This window comes from Eurosta solidaginis, chromosome 3, assembly GCF_040869045.1.
Source record: "Eurosta solidaginis isolate ZX-2024a chromosome 3, ASM4086904v1, whole genome shotgun sequence".
In the NCBI taxonomy this organism is placed as follows: Eukaryota; Metazoa; Arthropoda; class Insecta; order Diptera; family Tephritidae; genus Eurosta; species Eurosta solidaginis.
The window spans coordinates 231822170-231848060 of record NC_090321.1 but is presented as its reverse complement, the minus strand read 5'-3'; the positions used below and the strand labels follow the sequence as shown (position 1 = coordinate 231848060).

The following is a 25891-nucleotide window of genomic DNA, read 5'->3' as shown; positions in this document are numbered from 1 at the left end:
CACAATCATCGTTTGGTAAAGTAAGTTAGTTGTTTGTGGTTTGTATAGCATTTTACTTCTACATTCTGGTATTTTCCTTGTGTATGCTTACGCACACATGTAAAGAATGTATCTTCAAGTTCCTTATTTTTCAATAAACATTTGTATTCAATTTCAATGTGATAACTAACTTTTTTCAAATCCTTAATGCTAGTTCTCAAATAACCGTTGATACCGTATTAATTATATGTCCTAGAGTTCGCCCAGTGATTGAAATTCAAATACTTATTTTGCTTCCCTTCCCTTTCTCTCCTTTCCTTTCTTTCTCGTTTCAGTCCTTACGGTTTTTGTATTATTTCATTTCGTTTATTTTATTTTATTTTTATTTTTTTTTTGTTTTTGTTTTTTATCTGGTTTTATTTTATGTTATGTTTAGTTTTAGTGGTCTGTAAATTATTAATTATTATTTTTATTATTATTAATTTATTGTCTTCCAGACCGAATTTCTTATCTTATCTTATTTCATTTTTTTTTTATTTATTTTATTTATGTATTTTATTGTATTTTTGTCAACTGGTTTTGTTGAATCGATTGTATTTTTATTTTATTTCATTCATTTTATTTTATTTTGTTTTACTTTATTTCATTTTGTTTCATTTTCTTTTATTTTAATTTATTTTGTTCTATTTAATTTTACCTTGTTTTCTTTTGTTTTTTTTTTATTCTCTTCAATTTTATTTTATTCTATTTTATTTATATTGTTTTATCTTATTAAATTTTGTTTTGTTTAATTTAGTCAAATTTTTTTTATTTTATTTTATTTTTTTTTTATTCTAATTTTTAAATTTTACTTTATTTTATTATACTTAATGTTATTTTATTTAATTCATTTTTTTATTTTTATTTTATTTTTTATTAATATTTGATTTTTTTATTTTATTTTGTTTTATTTAATCTTAATTTATTTTATTTTACTTTGTTTTATTTTGTTCTATCTTATTTTATTTTATCTAATTTTATTTTATCTCATATTGTTTTATTTTATTATTTGATTTTTATAAACTTTTTTATAATATTTTATTTTTTATGTTATTTATTTATTTTTGCCTTTCAATTTGTTTATTTACCTCATTTTACCTTATCTTATTTTATCTCATTTTGTTTTATTTTATTTTTTTGTTTTATTTTTATTCAAGGTTCGAAACGAGCTCAAGGCCAGAACAATAATTTTTTGTAATGATTATTGTTTTTTTAATTTTTCTATAATTGACAAAACAAAAACAATAGTTAATAAACCATGAGCACTTGGGAAATGTCAAAACAAAGTAATTGACAATAAACAAATCCAACATTATCCAGTGTCTTGCAGCAGATGGCGCAACGCTGAATAAATATAGTTGGTAAGAAGGAATAGAAGTTGCAATTTGTCATTCAAACAAACCACCGCTGTATAGCTAAATGGTTAGCGCAGCGTGCCTAAAGCGTACTGATGATGAAGGCTTAGCACCCTTCGAAATGGATTTATCTGCGCAGCTATATATTTTTCAATTATAGAAAAATTAAATAATTTTTTTTTAGGGTACAAACAGTTATTACTGTTTAGAATAAAGGACCAAATAAAAATATGATACAAAAATTTTAAGGATTACCTTTATATAAATGGACCAAAAAATAGAAGGCAATTTTTCCTTTAATACAGGCATAGTCTTGTTGAATTTTGACTACAAACTTTAACAATAGCTCTTGTAAAAAAATTTGCGATTTAAAATTATAAAGGTAAAGTGCGTGTTTAAATTTTAAATAATCAATTAGTTAACCTCATGTACATGGTTTGCCTTAAATTGAAAGATTGCGCTCCACCTTTATAGTTTTAAATCCCAAAATTCTTTTACAAGAGCTATTGTTAAAGTTTTTTAGTCAAAATTCAACAAGACTATGTCTGTATTAAAAGAAAAATTGCCTTCTATTTTTTGGTCCATTTATATAAAGGTAGTCCTTAAAATTTTTCTATCATCTTTTTATTTTAAATTTTTAGTACTGGCTACAAAAAGGCAATTGCAACTTTGATTAGTAAGTAATTTAAGTAATTCCTAAGTGAAAATTCTTATCTTTATTTGTTCAAAATAGCAAGATTTAAGAGAATTAGTGGAATTTTCGCTGACAACACTGGCGAAAAAACAGAATTCCACCTCGCATCATAACAAGAGAATTCCACCTCGTTTGTCAGCGACTTAATTTGCACAGCTGAAAATCTTGGTGAAATTCGCATACGCCTGGTAGTGAAAGTCGCGTACGCCTAAAAGTATGCAAGGACGTGCATTGAGTTCAGCCTTCAACGAGGTGGAATTCTACAACGCCTGCAACACTCAGTAGGCTAGCCATGAAGGTATGGACTAATCTTCTAAATAGTTCGACTTGTGCGTTACGTAACTCAAATTTTTTGATCAAACATTGCACTGTCACCGAGTTTTAAACTATATTTCAGGTTTCGAGTCCCTAGATATCCAGGAAGTTAGTTAAAAATCGATTGCAAGATTCACAATTTAAAACTAGTTTTATCAATATCTCGATACATGCGCCACCTAGCGTAATTTTTTTGATAAAATATTGAATTGTCACCGGGTTCTGACTTACGGCCAAGCTCTTCGGGAAGTTACTCGAAAATAGATCGCAAGTTCCCCCCCCCCCTTTTTTAAAGGATTTGCAGTTATCTTGACTAGCGCGCCACTTAGCGGAATTTTGTTTTCTATAAGTTGTATTGTCATCAGGCCTCTAACTAAGTGCCAAGTTTCAAGTCTCTAGGTAACCGGGAAGTTAGTTAAAAATGGATTAAAAGATTCCCAAATTGAAATTTGTTTTCTTACTATCTCGATCCGCGTGCCACCTAGCGATTTTTTTTTGATCAAATGTTGCATTGCCACCGGGTTCTGACCCACGGCCCACGTTTCAAGCTTCTAGCTCACCGGCAAGTCGCTCAAAAATCGATCGCAACATTCCCCTCGTTTTTCAGGGATTTGTAGTTATCTCAATTAGCACGCCACCTAGCGCAACTTTGTTTTCTATAAATTGTATTGTCACCGGGTTTCGAACTACGTGCTATGTTACAAGTCTCTAGGTCACCGGGAAGTTAGTTAAAAATGGATTGAAATATTCCCAAATTAAAACTAATTTTCCTAATATCTCGATCCATGCGCCACCTAGCGGAACTTTTTGATAAAATATTGCATTGTCACCGGGTTCTGACTTACGGCTCAAGTTTCATATCTCCAGCTCACCGGGAAGTTACTCAAAAATCGATTGCAAGATTCCCCTCGTTTTTCAAGGATTTTTAGTTATCTCACTTAGCGCGCCACGTAGCGGAATTCTGGTTTCTGTAGATTGTGTTGTCACCAAGCCTCGAAATGTGTGCCAAGTTTCAAGTCTCTAGGTCACCGGGAAGTTAGTTAAAAATGGATTGAAAGATTCCCAAATCAAAACTAATTTTCTTAATATCTCAATCTATTCGCCACCTAGCGAAACTTTTTTGATCAAATATTGCATTGTCACCGGATTCTGACTCACGACCCAAGTTTCAAGTCTCTAGCTCACCGGGAAGTTACTTAAAAATCGATCGCAAGATTCCCTGCGTTTTTTCAGGGATTTTCGTTTATCTCTATTCGTCTTCCACCTGGCGGCGCATTGTAGTGTCACTGACTCGCAAACTATGTACTAAGTTTTAAGTCTCTGGATCACCGAGAAGTTAGTTAAAAGTCGATCGCAAAATTTCCATTTTAAAATTAATTTTCTGTATATCTCGATCCCTTCGCCACCTAGCGGATTTTTTCTCACTTGCATTGTAATGTCTCACAGATCTGAACTACGTTCTAAGTATCAAGTGTCCAGCTAAACGGGAAGTTACCGGAAAGACTTTTCCGTGGATCAAAAACATGAAAGGGACTTAATATAAAGGTAATAAAAAACAATAATCATTACAAAAAATTATTGTTCTGGCCTTGAGCTCGTTTCGAACCTTGAATAATTTATCAATAGGCCGTTAAACAAAAACAATTTTTTTTTTATTTTATTTTATAATAAACAATGTACATATATCAAATTTCTAAATAAAATTTCCTCAAACCATTGAATATTTTTTCCTGTTGTTTATTGGGTTAAGTTAACTTTCTATGTCAATTCTACTTCGTTCCATAGACTAACACCAGCACACCAATTTTACTACATATTTGTTGTGGGTGGCATTGTTTTTGTTTTTATAAACACCACCATCTTTATTAACGGTTCAAATATTTAAATATGAAAACGTGAGAATATGCATTGGAAGCACGACTGGGCCATTAGTACTTCATATTTTACTTCGGAAGATACGTCTCTTTGCGGGCAGTTTGCAGTAATTTATCCTGTTTGTGCGTGTGTGAGGAGTGTCTGTGCATTTTTTGTTAGTCTTATGAATTAAACTACATTTAGGGGGGGCTGTATTTTTGTAGTCTATTATGTGAAACACTTTAATTTTAAAGTTTTCAGTCTGAAATTTGGAATGGATTGAAAAAAATTAATAAGTAATTATAATAATGGGACTTATCACTAATGGACTATCACTTACCGATTCAAACCTAAGTACAGCCCTTATACCATAACTCACCAACATGCTTCAAGAACGTACAGGCACAGCTGACTTTGCCTAAGGAAAGTTCAACCCCAGCGGGTTAGGGGGCTTAGAATAGACCTGCGGCAGGTATGCCTGTCGTAAAAGACGATAAAAATACCAAATTGATTCAATGGGTTGTGTAGCGCAATATATAGCAATTGTCAACCTCACCTACCCGTGGCGAATCCTGTTTCTTTAACAACCAAGGCTTTGGCTCGTTCCTTATGAACCTAGGGGGTGGGAGGGCGGTATGGCCTAGAAGGTTTCATGTGATCATACCAAAGGCGGCAAAGGACCATCAAGTCGGTTCTATGTACCGGAGCGACTCGGGATTTTTCCCGACCAAGGACTGTCATTTCAGTGTAACCCCATTTAATTTGTTGCGTCCCTCCCAGAAATTGTCATCCTCCCAGCAGCTCTTAGCAGCGGGACTGCTCCAAATTCTCTTGCTCCGGGAAGGTATCGAACTCAATCCGGGTCCGTCTCCTGACACCGGTCCTGAGAAATGGTTTTGCTGCATCTGCCGCAAATGAATCTTTTTAGGACGGTCATACTCTTGTCAGTGTGTCTCGTGTAAGGGATGGCTGCATCGCAGGTTGTTCTAGATCCCAAAACCATACGTCCACGTAACTTCTATAAATCTTTTGTGGCTCCTTGCTGTTCACGCCCTAGGGCGTCCCGTAGTCTACACCTTAGCGCCCCCCCCCCCCCCACTTCCTGCCAGCAGCCCCGCTGCTCAACAAGCCACAACAAGTACCCGCTGCTGCTCGCGCCCTACGGCTCCACCAACTCATACGGCTGCTCCCACTCATACTTACAGTCTCCGTAGTAGAGTCGGGAGCAATGCCGAGCATCGTCCCCTGCCCCCGTCTTCTCCCCCCCCCCCCCCCCCCCCCCCTCTTTTCCGGTAGCAATTGTGTAGGTCAGGGAAACAGACTCTTAGTCTCTACCTCCCTTTGCAGCGTTTTCCAGCACAGAATATATATGTTTTCGACATCCGCCCAATGCAGCTCCTGCCATGGACGTGCCACTTTCCTAGATGTTCTGTTCTCCGCGACGGTAACCCCCCGACGGGTTTCATTGCGCCATGTTGCCAGGCCGCATACCCAAATACACCGGGTACCCCAATGCTTACCCAAGGACGTCCAGTCCCAGGGCCACAACCGCAGTTGCGTCCTAGCCTTCCACAACCCAGGCGTAGTCACCCGTCACTTACACCCAGAGTGACGACGTCTTCCCCCATGCACTTCAGAATTGTCCAGTTAAACTGTAATGGATTAACTGGGAAGATCACGGAGATAGTCGATTTCATGAAGCGGCACAACATCCACATTGTTTAAGAGACTAAACTCATAGCAAGATCTGCTCTGCAGACCTGCTCTGGGTATAATGTCCACAGAAAAGATCGCTAGAGCGGAAATGGAGGCGGCCTCGCGTTTATCATACATCACTCTGTGCAATATCATACATTTGATCCTGACATCGGCCGCAGGGACAGTGTCTTAGAACGTCAAGATTTATCTGTCCGGTCAGACGATGCAAACCTAGAAATCATCAACATCTACATGCCTCCTGCCACCTGTTGCCCCAGTGGATACCGCCCGATTTCAATGCCCATCACGATCTATGGCATTCAAACTTGCGGGCGGACAGTGGGGGTGAGATGTTGACGGATCAAATAGAAGAAACGGCGTTCTGCACAATAAACGGAGACGCCCCCACAGTATGATAGGTAGCTGTCACAGTTCGCCGGATATATCAATGGTGAGCGCAGAACTCGTAAACTGCGTCAACTGGCAGCCGATGGTAACATTGGCATCCGAACACCTGCCTATACTTATTTCGCTCGAGCGTACCGCCGACTTCATCGTCACAGAAAAACGCACTTTCATAAAGTTTAAAAAAGGAAAGCGGAACGAATACAAATCTTTTACAGACAACCGCTTTGCTGCCTTCCCTATCCCGACTGATGCCAGCCAAGGGGAGCGCACTTTCCGCAAGTTCATTGAATCCGCCTCGGCTCGCTTCATTCCCGCCGGTAGAATTCCCGAAATTCGGCCCCACTTTCCGGCGGAGGCCGCAAATTTAGCGAGAGAACGTGACCTTATAAGACAGCTCGATCTCGGCGACCCCAAAATAAGGGATATAAACCAACGCATCAGATTGCTTGTGGATGAACACAAGCGGGCGAAATGGGAGGAGCACCTAAGCTGTTGTAACCTCTCTGCCGGTGTAGGTAAATTTTGGTCCAGCGTAAAGTCCTTATCGAATCCGTCTAAGCACAATGACAAAATTTCCATCGTCTTTGGCGATAAAGTGCTGTCGGACGCGAAAAAATACGCGAGCGCTTTCTGCCGACAATATATAATGCATTCTACGGTCGACAAAGATAGACGAAGGGCCAACAGACACGCACATAAACATAAATTCAGCGCGCCACCAATTACCATCACCGCCGAAGAGGTTGAGGATGCCATCGGTCATGCTAAACCATCCAAAGCTGTGGGCCGAGACGGAATAGCCATACCGATGGTTAAAAGCCATTAAACTCTTACCTGTCCAGAATCAACCACGACATACAAAATGTATGCCCCGCATGCAATGTGCCCCACATGACACCAACCATCTCTTTAATTGTAATGTTGAACCAACGCCTCTAAAACCTCTTTCATTATGGTCCACCCCCTTTGAAACAGCAAGTTTCCTTGGACTCCCGTTAGAGGATATTGATGACAATTTGTGATCGGGCGCACCTATTAGGTGGGGCGAAGCACTGCTACAACAACAACAACAACCTAGGGAATGTCTTCTGTTACTCCTAAGAGTTATGTTGTGGAGTTGTTAGTTTGCAATGCATCGAAAGACTAGAATTTTTAGCTGTGAGTGAGTTTATTTTCTACCGAGAATTTGAAGCAGTGATGACACTGAATGCTATTGTATAATCCACAACCAAGCTGCAGCACAATTTCCGGTACAGAAGTATGCTAAACTACTAAGCTGAAAACCACTATCAGAAACCAGGACCTACATATGCTATAAAATACCTCCGTCTTATTCGCAAATACTTGAAGCTTTCTGCGACCTCTGAATACCCGTCATGAGCCTACAGTCCCCTCGTTTCAATGATAAGAGTAACTTTGTTAGTCTAAGGTTGTAAATCCTGCACATGATCTTCAACACTTTGCAACCCTTCGCTTAATTACACTTTCCGCTAGAAATACATTTGAAATTTGTGTCCTTCAAATAAAGTATTAATACCCAGACTAGGTTGACTCCAAATACCTGAATTTCATCATACATAATTCCTAGACCGGCATTTCATCCTCCAGCTCACAAAAGTGATAGATTTGTGTATCGGATAGATTTAACTCACTTAGTTGATATCGTAGAATACATTTCCCCGCATAGTACCCAATGGGGGTACGAGAGATCCTGTCTGCTCAGATTAATGAGTTAGACTGTTACCCTTGTCACTGCGAGTATAAAAAATTTGGTCTGCCTTTGCTCTGGGTATTCAGTGTCGTCTGAACTGCTTTGTAATCTGCCTGTTCATTACCTTCATGTCCCTTTTTCGCTGCCAGAACATTTAGAACACCATGCAATCATCCAGCTTAGTCGTTATTGTCAGACTGCAAGGCACGTAGGGCATCCTGGCGATCTGATATAATGAAGATACTCCTTGAGCATAAGCCTCTTCGTAGACATTCTCTACCGCAAACTTCTACTGCATGGGTTTCTGTCAAAAAAACTATGGTGCAGCATCCCATCGGTATCGATTTCTTGAAGTTCGACCCATAGATGCCAGCTCTCGTTTTTCTGTCATCAAATTTTAATGCGTCCGTGAGCCAGCCCTTTGGGTGATGGTTCCCAAAGAGTTTTGTTCAGAATTGACACCTCAAAATTCGATGAGATATGAGCGTATGAGCCATTGCATCACGTAGCATGAAGAAATGAAGTTAAGACATAAGCGTAAAATTGTTTTGGCCCATTAGCATTGAAATCAGATGGATTACTTAATGTTTAGCCTCCGGCATTTAAACTGAGTTATTATTAGTTAGAGATAATGTTCAGGGTTTACAATAACCAAACTAAATTCATCAAGCCCTTAATGCTATTCAAGGAGTCTTTTATGCTATTAATCAACATCTCCGTTACCAAATTTTAACCTTGACCTTTGAATATAAGTATAGAATGTACAAAAATCAATTCTCAGTGCGTACATGATTTTCTTCAATTAAAAACTCCAATTAATATCCAAATACTTGTTGCATAATAAACTTGTTTCACATAATTGAAAATACGACAAACACTCGACACACTAAACGACTCAATTGAGCTTCCATAGCAATAACTTGGCCAACAATTCAGCATCGTTTAACATATTTTATTGCATTCGCCTATATGTATGTAACGGAATATGCTCATAAACACATGCGAAAGAGTGTGTGTAACGTACCCAGCAGACAAACCAACTATTCAGTTTTGATTTGATTCAATTCGTTAGATTGAAACTAAAACTAGACATTTAAAACTATTTCCAAAAAAGTATAGTTTGAGCGTATTCTTGGTTTCAGTTAAACATTATTGAACGAGTTTGCAGCGTCTCGAAAAACTTATAAATTTGCGGTAGGGTATACTGGTAAACTGGTGAAGGTAGTCTTCTTCTTCTTCCTAGAGCGATTAGGAGGGAAAAAACTTATAACTGGAGGAGTCATAAGGGACCCTAAAACATACACGGGATACTTTTATACTCAAATTGTAACTGAAAGTCGAGACAAAGGGGTAGCTCCTAACCTGTGGAAAACGTCAATTGTGGTACCAATAGAGAAAGTCAAGAATACTATAAGAGCTGATGAGATAAGACCAATTAACACGTTGGCGTGTGATAAAAAGATACTGGAAACTGTAGTTAAAAACCAGCTACTGAAGTACCTAGATGATAATAAAATTATTATAGCGCACCTATCAAGTTTTCAGAAAAAACATTCCTGTGGAAGTGCCTTGAACCTGGTTTTAGCTAACTGGAAAGAAGATCTGAGCAGAAATAAACATATAATAGCTGTATTCCTAGACTTAAAACGTGCTTTTGAGACTATCGATCAAAATGTATTGCTAAGCAAACTTTATAGCATAGGTGTTACTGAAGAGACGTCAAAGAACTGTTGCTGGATCATCCCTGTCAGAAAAAAGAGAGGTGTCTGTTGGACTTCCGCAAGGGTCTGTCCTGGCACTTATACTGTTTAGTATTTATATTAATGAAATTAGCAATTCCCTAAAGTACTGTGATATTAAACTCTTTGCAGACTATACATTGTTGATGCTTAGTGGAGATAATATCACTGAAATATATCTAAAAGTACAAGAAGATTTAAACAGAGTGTATGATTTGTCATGCTCGAATAGATTGAAACTGAACATAAGCAAAACAAAATTTATGGTTATATCAAGAAGGAATTTTCAAAACAATAAGCTACCACTTATAAATATAAACAGCCAAGCTATTGACAAAGTTAGTACTTTCAAGGAATTAAAATCGATGACAAACTAAACTTTAGTGAGCACATCGATTACATGGTTGGGAAAATAGCCAAAAAGATATATTTCATGCAAAGAACATGCAAGTACTTAAATAGACGGTACAAGATAATGGTTTACATATCGATAATCGAACCTCACTTCATATATTGTCCAACATTATTCTTCATTAGAACAATTTAGAACATTATTCTTCATTATGAGAGATAGCCAAATTTACAAACTGCAAAAGCAACAGAACCGAGCTTTGCGATTTATTCTTAGGAAACGCTATGACACAACCTATCAGAGATATGCTCGCCTCTCTAAATTGGCTAAGCATTAAACAGGTACTGTTTTATCATACGATGTAGTTTATTAGAAATAATAATAAATTAATAGAAGGCACTTGCCTGATTATTTGAAAAGTAACATAAAATATGTGAGAAATGTTCATTCTGTAAATACAAGAAGAATAAATTATTTTATTTTACCTGCTCATATTATTTATTTATTTATTTATTTTATTTATTAAGGCTCTTAGAGCCTAGATCAACACTTAAAAATATTATTGCATTAATGAACAATATGTATTATGTATGAGATTGAACTTGAATTTGTATTTGAATTTTGTGTACTATAAAAGACTAAAATTCTACAATGAATTACCAAATGATGTTAAATCTAGTAACATAAGGGAATTTAAATGCAAATTGTACAATTACTGTAGAACACTGCCACTCTAGTGAAGGGTGAACAGTCTTCGGAATCACCAATAGCATTGCAAACATCCCAAGTACTCTACGCTAGCAATAGGAAGCCTTCCCACGTATACAAAACGTAGCCGAAGCTCATACTGTAACGCATCACTCAACTAAATGAGTGCATCGCCGTTCAGATGTTGCCTTCGCACTTTAAATACGTTTTGCAGATTTTTGGGGAGTTTTGTCGATGTTGATGGCCCCTTGTCGGATATTATTCCGGTACGTTTCAAAAAGCAGCAACATTGAGAAACTAGCCCGAACATCGCGGGACGAAATATATGACCTCGTTGAAGAATAAATAAAGGTTTCCTAGTAAAAAGCTGACACGAAAGAGTCTTGAATCCCTTACAAGTACAGAGTCGGTGATACTTAAGTAGTGTTGTACCGTTGAAGCGTGGTTAACGGCGAACACTGTTAGTAGGCAGTTATAAGGCCCATTCTCCGTTATGCGGCTCTTTTGTGATGAAATTAACTGAACAAAAACTTTAAACGCAGGAATCGTTAAAGCAGCTACCGTTGTTGGCTTTATGGCTTTTCTTTTTGGCGTTAATTTTAAATCTTATGATGTAACACAGCTTTTCACAACCGCACGACAAAATTTGAAATGAAGGCAAAAATGAATCTGGAGCTTTTAGGGATAACTGAGTCAATTGTGGCTTCCAAGGAATCCTCTTAAGGGCTCAAATTCGGTATTCTCTCCTCACTTGTGGACCCATACAGAAAACCAGGTACCAGTGGGCCGAACTGCACGAAATCGATACCAACAGACTATATTTCAGACAGAAATACAGTTGTTGCGGTAGAGAATGTTTACGCCTAACGTGCCTTGCAGTTTAGCACATAGTCTTCTAAGCTAGTGGATGCATGTTTTGGAGTTCTAAATGAAAAATAAAACAAAGTTTTGTTAGGCTGAGTTTCCGGGCATCAGGGACATGAAGGTAATGAACCGGATTACTTCCTAGCCAAGCAGGGGTTTTGGTTGTCCAGAACCCTTCTGGGTGCTCATAAAGACACGCACCATGGAAACCATCAGTAACTGGGAAACAAAAGCAGCTCAGACGACACTGTATTGAAAAGGTGGGCCCAATTGTTTTTATTCCCAGTAAGCAGAGAGACCCTACGAACTCTCACTCGTTCCTATGTGGTACCCTTTAGTCTATGATATCACACAATTTTCGATGCACAAATCTGTCGCTTATTTGAGCTGGAGGATAAAACGCCGGTTCACATTCACTGAATAGATTGCTCTGGCTAGGCAGAGACCTTGCGATATGGAGTAAAAGTCCTGAAGATGTACTTAGTTATGGTCTTTGATTCAAATGAAATAAAAATAACAAAAAAACAACAAATGGGAAAACTGAAGTCAAGCCACATTCAAATAGCCGCAGTGATTGTCTATGGCAGGCCTGCGGTGTTATAAATTTGACGACTCGAATTTAAATCTCATTCGGGGAGGATATAATTTCTTATTTAAAAATATAAAGATATCTGAAGAGATCTTTTGCAGGGTCCAAATATTGGTCATTAAGTTTAACTCTTTCAATTTTTCCGTCATAATAAAAATACAATAATTTAATAAGAGAAATTATGGTGATTACGTCTCAAAGTCATTAAATTTAGACGGTACTTAGTTACATTTAATACCTCCACATAAAGAAATAGTCTGAAAGATCAAGCACAATAGATCTACATAGCACATAAAGGTCGTTAATAATATTGAATAATACATATTTGGAGCCGGTTTCATTTTGGTTTTATCTTTTGTTGCACTACAGGATACCTGAAGTATGTATGTATGCATGTACATTAGAGCGGGTCAAATTGTATGGATGCATTTTTTTCATCAGGAGTATAGCAAAAACGTAATCTACAGATGATTCTAAGAAAAATTGCTGAAGACACCATAGCTCCAAGTCCAATTTCGAGGTCCCGACTTTTGCAAGATAGATATTTTGCCATATGAATTTAGGGTTTGGACAAAAAATCTTCATAGCTTCTGATAGAATATAGGAAAAATATCATATTGGGCTTACTTTAAAGGTATTTTACGTACATTTCACAATCTGTATTAATATCTATAGTGTTTTTGATTTTTTGTAGAAATATCAGGCTTAAATTATGAGAAATTAGCCTAAAATGAACTTTTAACTACTATATAACATATTAAAAAATTTCTTATGAAATTTTTTTCTCCTTTACAGCTAAAATAAGTACAGAACATTTCCACAACTTTCATTCAGACAGTTTCTTTCGAATTCGTTTTAGTAGAAAAAAATTAAAAAAAAAAACCTATATTTCAAGTAATAAGCAAAAAACACAATTTTTTTAATTTCAATATAATTTATTTAAAAAAAAAATTTGTTTACTTAGAATTGACCCTTTTAACGTATTTTGCAAAAAAAGTAATGTTATGCTTTAAAATTGATAATATATTTTTTGTAAACTCTGAGTTTAGTTTGATCAAGTATTTTTTGTCGATAGTATACAATTTTTTTGATAGCTCTATCACGTATGGCTTTTCTATCATCAAATAACATTGTTAATAATATGTTTTCTGGATGAGTGTAATATGAATTATTTTGGATTACACCATCTACAATTTTAAGTAAATTACGTGGTAGGTATCGTGTCCAACGAATAAACTTTGATAAGAGTACACTGCCGTATACAACAGAATCGTAGTATTTTACATTGAAATACATTGGGACATAAATTCTTATAATATAAACTGCTAGAGTTTTCAAATTTTCCGATGGTTTATTAGTTGTTGTATATGGACGTAATACCCTGTTTGCTTTGGTTAGCCATCGAGAATGTACAGTTGTTAACATCTGCTTCCAAACGTGTTATAGAAAAAAAAACGTGAAGATGTTATGGCTGTTACAGCAGAAAGTCGTGAAAAACAACCACGAATGGAGAGCAAAAAAGATTTAAAAAATGATAACATAACATTACTTAAAGGACACAAAACACCACGGAACGTATCCGTAAGGCCACGGTTGCGCTCTACACATGTAAACGGGCAATTGGACGGAAATGGGGTATGCCCCCTATGATAGTGCATTGGATATACACGGCTATAGTTAGGTCAATATTGCTATACGGGGTGGCGGTATGGTGGCCCGCCCTGAATAAATCCTCGACGGTTCTTGCTCTTCAAAAGGTTCAAAGATCTACACTACTATGCATAAGCAGAGCCATCCGCACTACGCCAACGGAGGCTATGAATGTAATACTGAACCTACTGCCCATAGATATAGTAGGCATAAAATATGCAGCATGTGCAGCTATTAGGCTGGGGAAACTGACCTCCTGGTTACCTCCCTTCCACTTTCGCCATCCTGGAAGAGGTTGGGTATGCCGCTCTCCACCTGCAAGCTCAAGATAAAGGAGGCTCTACTGATGGAAGCCGGAGCCAGGAGGAAGCATCATGACAGATGCCACACGGCAAAACTCACATGGCCGGAATGGAATGAGAAGAGATCGCGAGAGCTTTTTCACCCTTTGTAAGAGGAATCTTTCCTTAGTTGTAGGTCTTCTCACTGGTCACGTTTGTATTGGACCACATGCGGAAAGGATTGGCGCTCCATTTAATTACTATTGTAGAAGCTGCAGCAAGGAAGAAGAGCCTGAAACTGTTAGGCATCTACTCTGCGAATGTCCAGCAACGTTTTATTGGCAAGATGTTTCTCGTAGATCTGACTGATATAGCTGAGATCAATACGCGACGCTTAGTTAACTTCACAATCTCAACGAAGTGGTTTGATTAGGAGAGTGTAGGAACATATACGTGTGGCTTCACAATGGGCCTATAAAGGCCTAGGTGTGCCGCTCCGATGCGGACGGCAGCCACCTAAACCTAACCTAACCTAACATTACTTTTATTTTGAAAAATACGTTAAAATGGTCAATTCTAAGTAAAAAAATAATTTTTTAAATAAATTACATTAAAATTATAAAAATTGTCTTTTTGCTTATTACTTGAAAAACCCCTCTTTTTTTTTTTTTTTAATATTTTTTTCTATTGCAACGAATTCGAAAATGGAAAAACTGTCTGAATCAAATTTGTTTGAAATGTTCTGAACTTATTTTAGCTGTAAAGAAAAACAGTCTTTCCATAAGAAATTTATTAAAAATGATAATACAGTAGTTATAAGTTTATTTTAGGCTAATTTCTCATAGTTTAAGCCTGATATCTCAACTAAAATTCAAAAATACTATATATATTAATACAGAATTTTTCTAAGCGGGGTCGCCCCTCGGCAGTGTCTGGCAAGCGCTCCGATTGTATTTCTGCCATGAAAAGCTCTCATTAAAAAATCATCTGCCTTGCAGATGCCGTTCGGAGTCGGCATAAAACATGTAGGTCCCGTCCGGCCAATTTGTAGGGAAAAATCAAGAGGAGCACGACGCAAATTGGAAGAGAAGCTCGGCCTTAGATCTCTTCGGAGGTTATCGCGCCTTACATTTATTTATTTTTTTTTTTTTATTAATACAGATTCTGAAATGTACGTAAAATACCTTTAAAGTAAGCCCAATATAATATTTTTCCTATAATTGTATCAGAAGCTATGAAGATTTTTTGGCCAAATCCTATATTCATATGGCAAAATATCTATTTGCAAAAGTCGGTGACTCGAAATCGGACTTAGAGCTATGGTGTCTTCAGCAATGTTTCTTAGAACCATCTGTAGATTACGTTTTTGCTATACTCCTGATGGAAAAAAATCCATTCATACAATTTGACCCGCTCTAATGTACATGTATATAAGTATGTAGAAAACGCCACGTATTTGCTCGCATTTTCTTCATCAAAACTTGATGCTCCCGATATGAGTTAGAAATAAAGTCTTGCCAACTGCAAACACATGAACATATCAACAACTCTTAACTTAGCTTAAAGAGGACAAAAACATCATTTCGAAAGACTATGGAAGCTGATAGGAATGCTTAAGTAATATGCGTAAAAATTCCTTTGCATCAATAATAACGCATACCCGACACTCTCAACCAACCAACCAAACATACAATAAACACACCGCCCACACACACCCCTAACTAATTTTCCCTTTTCCTACAACTACTGTATAGCTGAACGCGAGTTTGAATGTGTGTGTATCTTCTAGTTCTATCATTTCGCACATTAACAATGGCATCAACTCAACAAACCGCAAACAGTCAAAGCCATCGATGCCACGCACAATAATTCAATTTAGTACAACAAATTTATCAATAAAATGTTGGTAAGTGAACGCAAACGTTGGCAGTTACAAAGAAATTTAATGACTACGAATAATAGACTTCATACTTGATAGAAGATGGAAGATGAATGTAAGCTACTGTTTTGCTGGCTATGACAAAATTAGGGTTTGGTGCTGGTATTTGAATTTGTTCGCATGCACATAATGCCCACTAAATCTATCATGGCTGCGTATAATCTGCCTTCGTTGTAGATAATTAGTTTTATTTTTAGCCCATATGTAATTAAGAGCGAAATACGCATGTGCACCCTGTATGTGTCCACGTTGTGTACACACTCACACACAGATATTTATGTTCATGTTGCGGATGCAAAAATTTCTTTAAAACAATTCTTAAAGTATTCAAGCATTTCAACAATTTATTGAATAAAATAAATAAATGAATGGCGCGACGGGACCTACTTGTTTTATTCCGACTCCGAACGACATCTGCAAGGCAGATGATTTTTCACTGAGAGCTTTTCATGGCAGAAATACACTCGGAGTGCTTGCCAAACACTGCCGAGGAGCGAGCTTCTTACAAAAATGTTCTTATAATTGCAAAAACTTGTTTATAAAATTTGGATGTTGCTTTGTCCGGGGCGTGAACCCAGGATCTTCGGTGTGGTAGGCGGAGGACGCTATCATCACACCACGGCGGCCGCTATAATTTATTGAATGGTCTTAGTTATTTTGGCTTTTACGTTGGGAAAAATACGTAGTTTTTTTAGTTTCACCTTTCGATACACGGTTTTGATGTTTGATACATGGCAGATGTTATCCAACCCAAAAATTGGCTTGTTTACAATTGAAAAATGGTATTTCCTCACCTCCACATCACCCTCTTTTTCTTTTTCTTTCTTTTCCATGTCCTTCCTTCAACCCATCTGTTTCCATCTCTATTCCAATCTCACTCCCGTTCCCACTTCTACCCCCACCCACTGCTTCAAATAGTTACAATTGCTTGAATAATCAGACAAGGCCTATCGCAACGAATTTAGGGAAATTCCGCTTATTTGAAACCTACTAACGTTCGAATCACTAAACTGTCGAATAAATAACTCCAATATTCCGTATTGCAAACTGGTCTTTATTTAAACTAATTTTAGAGTAGTACTTCACAATTACTTCTTAACCAATAGCGTGATTAATTCAAACTGATTCCTGATTACTCAGCATGCGCTGCTTTTATACTCTCCGTCGCTTCATTCGCATATTTCTACTAAAGTCTAGACGTTTCACCTTCTGCTGTACCTCCTGCTTGGTAATTGAGCTACATATATGATTGTGCATGTGGGAGAACAACTTCGGCTGATGACTACATCTGTGTGTGAGTCATCTCTTCGTTGCCTTGTATGTAAGTGTGTAAATGAGAATTGTTTTGATGTACACAAGAGTGGCAGCTTACTTTATTGTTGTTGTTCCTTTATTTATTTAGTATCAGCTTAATGACGCTAATATTCGCCACAATACTAAAACTGCGATTATCAAGTCCATGGTCTTCTTTTTGTAACTCCCTAAAAGTTGTAGGGTTTTGTTGGTGCTCATGCTCCTTTGTTGGACATTGACCCGGTAAGTTCGTGAAAATATCACAATTAAAGTACTAGTCCGGCCATCGCGGTACTACGTTGAACGTTCTTGGACATCTAACCCACTCCTTCGTGAGGAACTTCAGATCTCCTGCTTAATAAAAAGGATTCCCCACGGGTAGATGAAGTTGAAAACTGGATTGGAAAGCTATAAATTGCGCTGCAAATCCCTTGAAAGGGTTGCGTTACGTAACCACTTGAATCCCCCCAGCGAACGTTCGAATGCTCGACTGGAGGAGGATTAAATGATGGAGCATTTTCGGTGCGTCTGCCTGCGCTAAGAACAGAACTGAGGCTTTGCGTCTTTTTTGCGGGGGATGAGACCACCTTCTCAGCGATGTGTGAGGTGTTGTATTAGATGGTTAAAAGTTGGCTTAACTGTCCTTCCTGACTTGATGGATTATAAGCTGAACCTTCTCAGAGCCTCTGTCATGGGTTCGCAAAGTATAAGACTTTATGTTTGCAGTCAACTGCTGACCTTATTGCCACTCCTGCGATAAAAAGGCTGAAACGGCGAAGTATTTTCTGTGTATCTGCACTGTCTACGTTAGGGGGATGATTAAATTGCTATTCGGTGAAGAAGTGCGGGTTGGAAAATTTCTGAGATCATGTGCAAATCCTACGATATGAGTCTTACAAAGTTTATAATATCTCTAAAGAGAGAAGACTTAAGGCTCATCATGGCCATACCAACTATACACTGCTATATGGCTACACATGCATATAAATTAGGCCTCGTCAGTAATAGCAGATGTCGGAAATGTGGGCTGCAGGAATAAATAGTGGCGGCAGAGTTGCCAGATCTCGAGGCAGTTTTTAAGCTAGGTCCTAGGAAACCTCGAGTATTTGCCAAGAGGACGGAGTTATTTTGTAACATAAGTCCCGGTACCCAATTGCGAATTTTCTTAACACTATAGACACATTCAGTCTATGTGAGTTCTTTATTGACCAGCCAGTTTAATCTAACCTAACCTTGCTGTTCGGTGAGCTTAAGTTTCGTCTTTATCTCTTCCTGTCGTAGTCCTGTATTTAACGTTTTTCCGTTGCAAAGGAGCGCAATGACTTGCATACTTCCAGTTATTCTTCCGGAATAGCTGGTATCCCTGAATATTCTCAGCGGTGTTTTGTGCGAAATATAATTGCACTGCTCGTCTACAAGGTCCAGTTGAAAATTACCCGCAGGAAGCCTGTTGCGCATGCAGCTCATTGGTGATAAATCTCTCTTGCGCGTATTTTTCGCTTGCCTCACAAAATGTTAGTCCGAGTATATTTTCGAGATTTTGGACGGTGCACACAGCACGTCACAACGTGACCGATTGGGTTCCGCGTGTTCGATCCAGGTAACCTATTTTAATTCGAAGATGTTATGTAAGATGAAAGATATTTTTCTGCCAACCTTCTTCGTCAGCGACGATTTTGATGTCCCCCTCGCGGTAGGTATGCCTGTCGTAAGAGGCGACTAAAATACCAGATTCAAGGGGTTGTGTAGCGCTACCTTTTCAGGTTTCCAGCGCAATATATAGCTTCTCCAAACCTAATTTCCAACCTCACCTATCCGTGGCGAATTCTGTTTCGTTAACAGCCAAGGCCCTGGCGACCCCGAACTTCACATTGATCTAGGGATGGGAGGGCGGTATGGCCCAGAAGGTCGCATGTGGTCATAACAAATTGTTCCCGAGATGGTGGGGCTTGGTAATGGAACGTACGGATCTGCATCCGGCAAAGGACCATGAACTCGATAACACTCCCCAAGGCCTTCGGGGATTGTCCTTATCGCTACAACAACAACAACAACAACAACAAAAAAATGTGTCCACAAATGCACCACCATACTATAACTTAGATCTCATAGCTGGGGCATAAAAATACCAAAGCTAAGCTGCTTTAAATTTACTGCACCAAAGATCACAAAGCTCATCAACTTTAGTAGCACTTTCCCTAGTAAGATTCCAGTAATTCCAGATGCATACCCTCTTATCGTAGATCTTAAAAAGTTTGGCAATTTATTTAATCTTTCTTTAATCTATTTTTTGGTTATTTTTTTGTCAAAAGTCCCTGGCACAACGCAAAGCGGGGATTGTTCCAAGACAGATACCGGTTTGCAACATAACCTAACAGGCGACGACCCTGCAAGTTTCTACGCCGAATATGTGTGTGTGACTTTTCTGGGATTTCGTCTTCTTACATGTTCGTGGGCAACTTAAAGCACACTTGGGCATAAGCGACAGGCAGGTAGCTTTCACACTTTTACGCGGACATTTGCATTAAGCCAAGTTTCATATTAAGTAAATTCGCCAAGAGCTCAAGTAAGCAAACTTAATTCTTCTCATCTTTAAACCAACAATTTACAATTTTTATCAGTTATCCTGTTAACCCAATTTGTTGTTGTAAATTGTTTTATAAATTCCTTAAGCACAAGCAGAAATGAAAACACGTCGAACGCATAACTCGCTGAGGGACACACAATTGCGGGTGCAATTCTTGAAGTGGGACAGCATGATTTAATTGAATCCACGTACTTTTATCACTTTGAGTAGTTATCTTCTAATAGAAATTTGCAAGTATTTATGTAAATAACTTAAGCGTTTGGGGTCAGTTACATAAAGTGAAAGCGCAATATATGTATATATGTGCATCAAGCATTCCATGACAAATCGTAAATTTTCGCCGATTTTCAAATTGCTCTCATTATTAATTTGCAATGCCAATATATTTTAAATTTACCACACCTCAAGGATGAAGACTATTAAATTAGTATCAACTTAAAAATAGAAAAGTTTTAAAAACAAGTAAGGAAGTCGAAGTTCGGGTGAAACCGAACATTACATACCCAGCTGTGCACTTGAAACGCTGTTGTTGTCTGTTTTGTGTGGTTAATATTGTGACGAATTTAGGGAATTCCGCTTATTCCAAACCTTATGCTAACGTTCGAATCGCTAAACTGTTGAATAAATAACTCCAATATTAAATAATTCAAAATGGTCTTTATTAGACTACTTTGAGAGTACTTCACAATAACACTTATACTTCACAACCAATAGCGTGCTTAAATCAAAACTGATTACTGATTCCTCAGCTTGCGCTGCCTTTATACTCTTAGTTTTCTCTATGTATGTGAGTAAATGATGATTGATTTGTTTACGTACATACGAGTGGTTGCTTAGTATCGGCTAGTATCTCTTAGTGATGCTAATATTCGTCACAATAGTGTTATAAGGCTACGCAATAATGGTTCTTTTCGTTCGGATTGGAAGATTTTTCTTGTTGTTGTAGCGAGAAGGTCACATCCCCGAAGGCTTTGGGGAGTGTTATCGATGTGATGGTCCTTTGCCGGATACAGATCAGGTACGCTCCGGTAACACAGCTCTATTAAGGTTCTAGTCCGACCATCTCGGTACATCCCTCCCTCCCCACCCTCAAGTTCCATGAGGAGCTTGGAGTCGCCAGAGCCTCGTCTGTTAGTGAAACGGGATTCGCCGCTCGAAGGAGAGGTTGACAATTGAGTTTGGAGAAGATCTATATTGCGCTGGCAACCTGAAAAGGTTGCGCTACAAAAGAATCTGATATTTTAGTCGCCTCTTACTACAGGTATACATACCGCGGGTATATTCTAACCCCCTAACCCGCTGGGGCTAGAATTAGAAGTCACGTCCATTTTCAAAATATGTTTAAGTTTTGTTCATAGTTCAACCATACTACTGTAGAAAAACAGTCAAATGTAGTTAAATACCATAGAGTTATTGCAAACTTTGTTAAGGTTAGACTTTTATGAAAATTGGGCGTGGTCTTTAACCGATTTCGATTATCTTCCTTCAGTCTATATATTTTGGGAAGAATAGTGTCTCTGCCAAATTTCAGTGTAATATCTTTTTTATTTACGGTTTGTTAAACTTCCAAATTTTCTTCTTCTAAATGTGGGTGTTGTCATGCCCATCTTCCAACATTTTTTTGGAATCCACCACCTACCAAATTTCATTAGCTTAGTGTTATTCGTTTTTAAATTATCAAATTTTTTCCATTTTTCTAAATTTTCGATATCAAAAAAGTGGGCGTGGTTACATCCGATTTCGCTCAATTTTAATACCATCGTGTATATCGTGTTAACGGACAGACAGACGGGCGGACATGATTTAAACCAATTTTATTTGATACTGATGATTTTGATACATGGAAGTCTATATCTATCTCGATTTCTTTATACCTGTATAAGCAACCGTTATCAAATCAAAGTTAAATGTACAAGTACAGCTGGGTATAAAAAAACTTAAAAATCAAATAGGCAGAATTTTTATCTCTGCATATGTGTATTGTATGTACATAAATACCCGAAAAAATTCAGAATGCACATATCAGAAAATATACTAAGCCTCTACCGGAAATATGTAAATTTTACATAAAGCAAGTAACCATATATAAACATTTGCATTGTGGCTATGTTAGTAAAAGTAAACTCATCTTAGTAGTAGTGGCTTAGTCGTTGATTAACGAGCAACGATGCAGGACGTATGCCCGCATGTTTGTTAACACTAAAACAATCGTAAATATGCCATACAAATACTATTATTTTGCATGAGTCTAAGGAAAAATTAAAACAAAATTGAAATGCGGGGAAAAAGTTTGCAAAAATGACATTACTCGTAGCAGATTCTCATGAAATTACCCGCGTATGAAATGTGCAAACATCTAATCAGTATTATAAACAAAAACCTAACTAAATATATTTCCCTTGAACATTTTTATTACAGGAGAAGACAAATTTACTTTAAAATCCATAAACTAAGAAAAATGATGCATTATCGGAAAGGTGAAAATATCGAGCAAGAGCTAACGAAGGATGACTTGCCATTTGAAGATTGTTTACCAAAATTACCACAGAAGGATTTTCTCTGGATGCATGTAAGTACTTTCGCTAAACAACATTTTTTGCGTAGTTTTTGAGATTTAGTTTTAGGTAGAATATACGCATATATGTGAATAAAGGTGGTCTAAAAAGCAAAAGCAAGTAAGAAAGGCTAAGTTCCAGCTGTGTAAGCATAGTTGTGGGTTTTGTTGTTGTTGTTGTTGTAGCGATAAGGTTACTCCCCGAAGGCTTTGGGGAGTGTTATAGATGTGATGGTCCTTTGCCGGATACAGGTCCGGTACGCTTCGGTAACACAGCTCCATTAAGGTGATAGCCCGACCATCTCGGGAAAGATTTACATATATGGCCACATTAAACCTGCAGGCCGTCCCTCCCTCCCCGCCAGAGCCTCGTCTGATAGTGAAACGGGATTCGCCGCTCGAAGGTTAGGTTGACAATTGGGTTTGGAGAAGCTATATATTGCGCTGGCAGCCTGAAAAGGTTGCGCTACACAACGTCTTGAATCTGGTAGGCATCTGACAGGTATACCTACCGCGGGTATATTCTAACCCCCTAACCCGTTGTGGGTTTTCATTACTTTCCATGCACTAGTTACTTTTAAAGGCAAACCCCTTAATTACTCCCGGAGTGCTTGAACCAAGTTTCAGTTGAAAATTGATTTACCGCGGATTTCTTGATGGGTGTGTTTATATTTATGGCACCCCAGGAGCATTCACCAATTGAAACGAAAATCAGGTATCGAACCCTTTCCGAGAAAAAAAAAAACAATAAAACCCGGTTTTTTCATACCTCAGCGCATTCATAGGCCTGTAACATAGATGAGGGTACAAATTGATAAGTCCTCAAAGACTATACCTAATGTTATATCGTATTAGAAAATTGTCTTGAGTGCGAATTGTCTTGAGTGCGACAAAGTTCTCATTAGCGCCCCAGAGGCTTATGGGGCGTTCAGTACTACTGTGGTAAAGAGATACTGTCACAACCGCAACTGCTGCATTCCGGCTGTTACCATAGACAAAGTGCTTAGATCGGAGCGTATCGGATTTATATTAGCCAAAGGACTTCATTTTGCCCCAAAATTCCCTTAAACCTTCGGGGAGTGCTTTTGCCATTACAACCATCAGTCTCATTGCTGTATGCACTTACAAATTTTTTGTAGGTTCGTTTGAAATATGGTACACCAAAGACAGCGGCTCCATTTCCCTCAGACATCCGTATATCGTACGATTGTGTATCCATTGTAAAGGACGACCTGACTTATTTTCAGTTTTAGTCTAGTTTGCATTGTTCATTGTTATTGTATTAACGATAAAGTGAAGTAGTGTTATCGACGTTTATGGTCTTTTGCCGGATATAGATCCCATACGTTCAGGTAATAAGCACCATTAAGATACTAACTATCTCGACCATCTCAGGAACGATTAATATGACACATTAAGCCTTATATAAGACTCGATTTTTGGTTATGTCCATAACACATTTTGCAATCATTCTTAGCCTTCATCCCCAAGTAGACTGTCGAAGAAATGTACCCTATCGAAACCAACGGGGTAGTTACGAAGCTCTCTGATAACAAAATAAACTCTTATTTGGCGGACTATTACCACGAGCTTGATGGTATTAGCAATCATCACAGGTCCGTAGACGATGCAGAAAATCATATATTTCCTTTAAGTTGCTCTAGTATGCCTAGGCGATTCGATTCTCTTTTGGAATCTACATAGTCAGTGGTTATCATGATGCTTCCCGAATTTCCGAACACTGGGAACTATTTCTCAATGAAAGCAGTTTTAATCATAAGAGAGTTCCGCAGATTTTCCTCTCTAGGAACACTCTTTTTGTTGCAATATCCCTTGCAGTATCCAAAGCTAAGGGTGACTCTTGAGCATCTCGAATAGCGATCCTGCTTCTAGAACTCGGTTGCCCTCACCAGATACCGCCATTAGTTAAGCGAACTGGTTGTCATTGTTGCTTTATCAGTCAAAATGTCTGCTACAGGTTCATTTAATGCTACGAATAATGCAGTTCCTTTGTCTCTAAGTTCTTCAATTCCCAGTTATTCACTGCTGTTGGCTGTCATCTTCTCAATCTGTATTTTAAAACTCTGGCAAAGAAGTGATCGCAGAACAAGGCTCTTACATTGCTTGTTGTTATTGATTGAGCGATATGCAAGTCGTCCCTTCAATGCATCTCATTCACACAGGTCTCCTGTATGTATCAGATCCATTTTATTGGTTTCTCAAAAACTCTACTAAAATGCACATACATTTTTAAGTATTTTCAGTACTTATGTATATCAATAAATTTCCATTTTACGTAGGTGAAAGGTGGCACCAAAGTACACAACGTCCTTAATTATGCAAAGAATGCTTTGGACAAGGGCGAATATCGTACTGTGGTTTGGAGTGGTTCAGGTGGCGGTGTGGTCAAAACGGTTTCGTGTGCCGAAATACTAAAGCGCAGCTATCCGTTACATCAGCTGACGCGTATGGATCAAATAACGTGAGTAAACAAGATATTTTGATTGTAATGTAATAAACCCAAAAGTAGTAAAGAAGGATTGGCACAGCAAAAAGCAATAGCCTAGTTTTACACAGTAAAGAATATTCTAGATGTTTCAGCTGCCAACGGAGCCAATGTCAAACACTGTGACCTCTTACGTCGTGGTAAATTGGCTTAATTGTCAAAACGTTATTTGTAGTCTTAACTCTGCTCAGATTAGGTAAGGTTAGGTCAAGAGGGCGTGCATGGGAATTGCCCACACTTCCACTCGGAGATATTTTTGTCCATTGTGAGTGCCCTCAGTGAGTGCCGGGTGCCGGCACATTCGTCCAGCCAGATTACTTCCTAGGAATCCTCAGCGTAGCACTTGCTTTTTCTGACGCACTTTAGTAGGTGCAAAACATCCACCTTACCAACCTCTGCCAGAGTGTCGAGCCCTGGAGATCGGCAGAGAAAATTATGAATTGACTCCTCTTCCTACTCCTTCTGACAGCTTCTGCAGAGAACAAGATGTTGGCGCCACCGTTGGAGCATCGGTGCTATAGCGCAATGACCTGTGATGACATCCACAAGTACACTCACTGCAAATTTGTTTAGCTTGAGAAGGAAGGTAGGTTTTTCCTATCCAAACATGGCCATAAGGACCTCGCAATCATCCGGGTGGGTATACAGCAAGCTGGTTGCCTTGATCTCATATTCCTCGATTGTCCTCAGGGGATAACCCAGCCACGTCATCTGCAAGTTCATTCCTTTCAATATAGCTGTGCTCAGGGACAGTGAGACATTTCGATGCCTTATGG

General features: G+C 38.1%; 2 protein-coding genes across 3 annotated transcripts in view; one reads left to right on the top strand and one right to left on the bottom strand.

The window, feature by feature from the left end:
- Tdc2 (Tyrosine decarboxylase 2) overlaps positions 1-22412 on the bottom strand; it is a 65323-nt gene extending 42911 nt beyond the window's left edge. Inside the window, exon 1 of the mRNA XM_067775499.1 lies at positions 22389-22412. The gene's annotated coding sequence lies outside the window, so the exon portion shown is untranslated. The remainder of the gene's footprint in view (positions 1-22388) is intronic.
- Positions 1-25891, top strand: part of Rpp25 (ribonuclease P protein subunit Rpp25) — a 175932-nt gene that overhangs the window by 146561 nt on the left and 3480 nt on the right. For both annotated transcript variants that reach the window (XM_067775518.1, XM_067775517.1), the window contains 2 exons: positions 22474-22624; positions 24910-25091. In XM_067775518.1, coding sequence (XP_067631619.1) covers positions 22514-22624; positions 24910-25091 — 293 coding nt within the window. In that variant the 5' untranslated portion in view covers positions 22474-22513. The remainder of the gene's footprint in view (positions 1-22473; positions 22625-24909; positions 25092-25891) is intronic.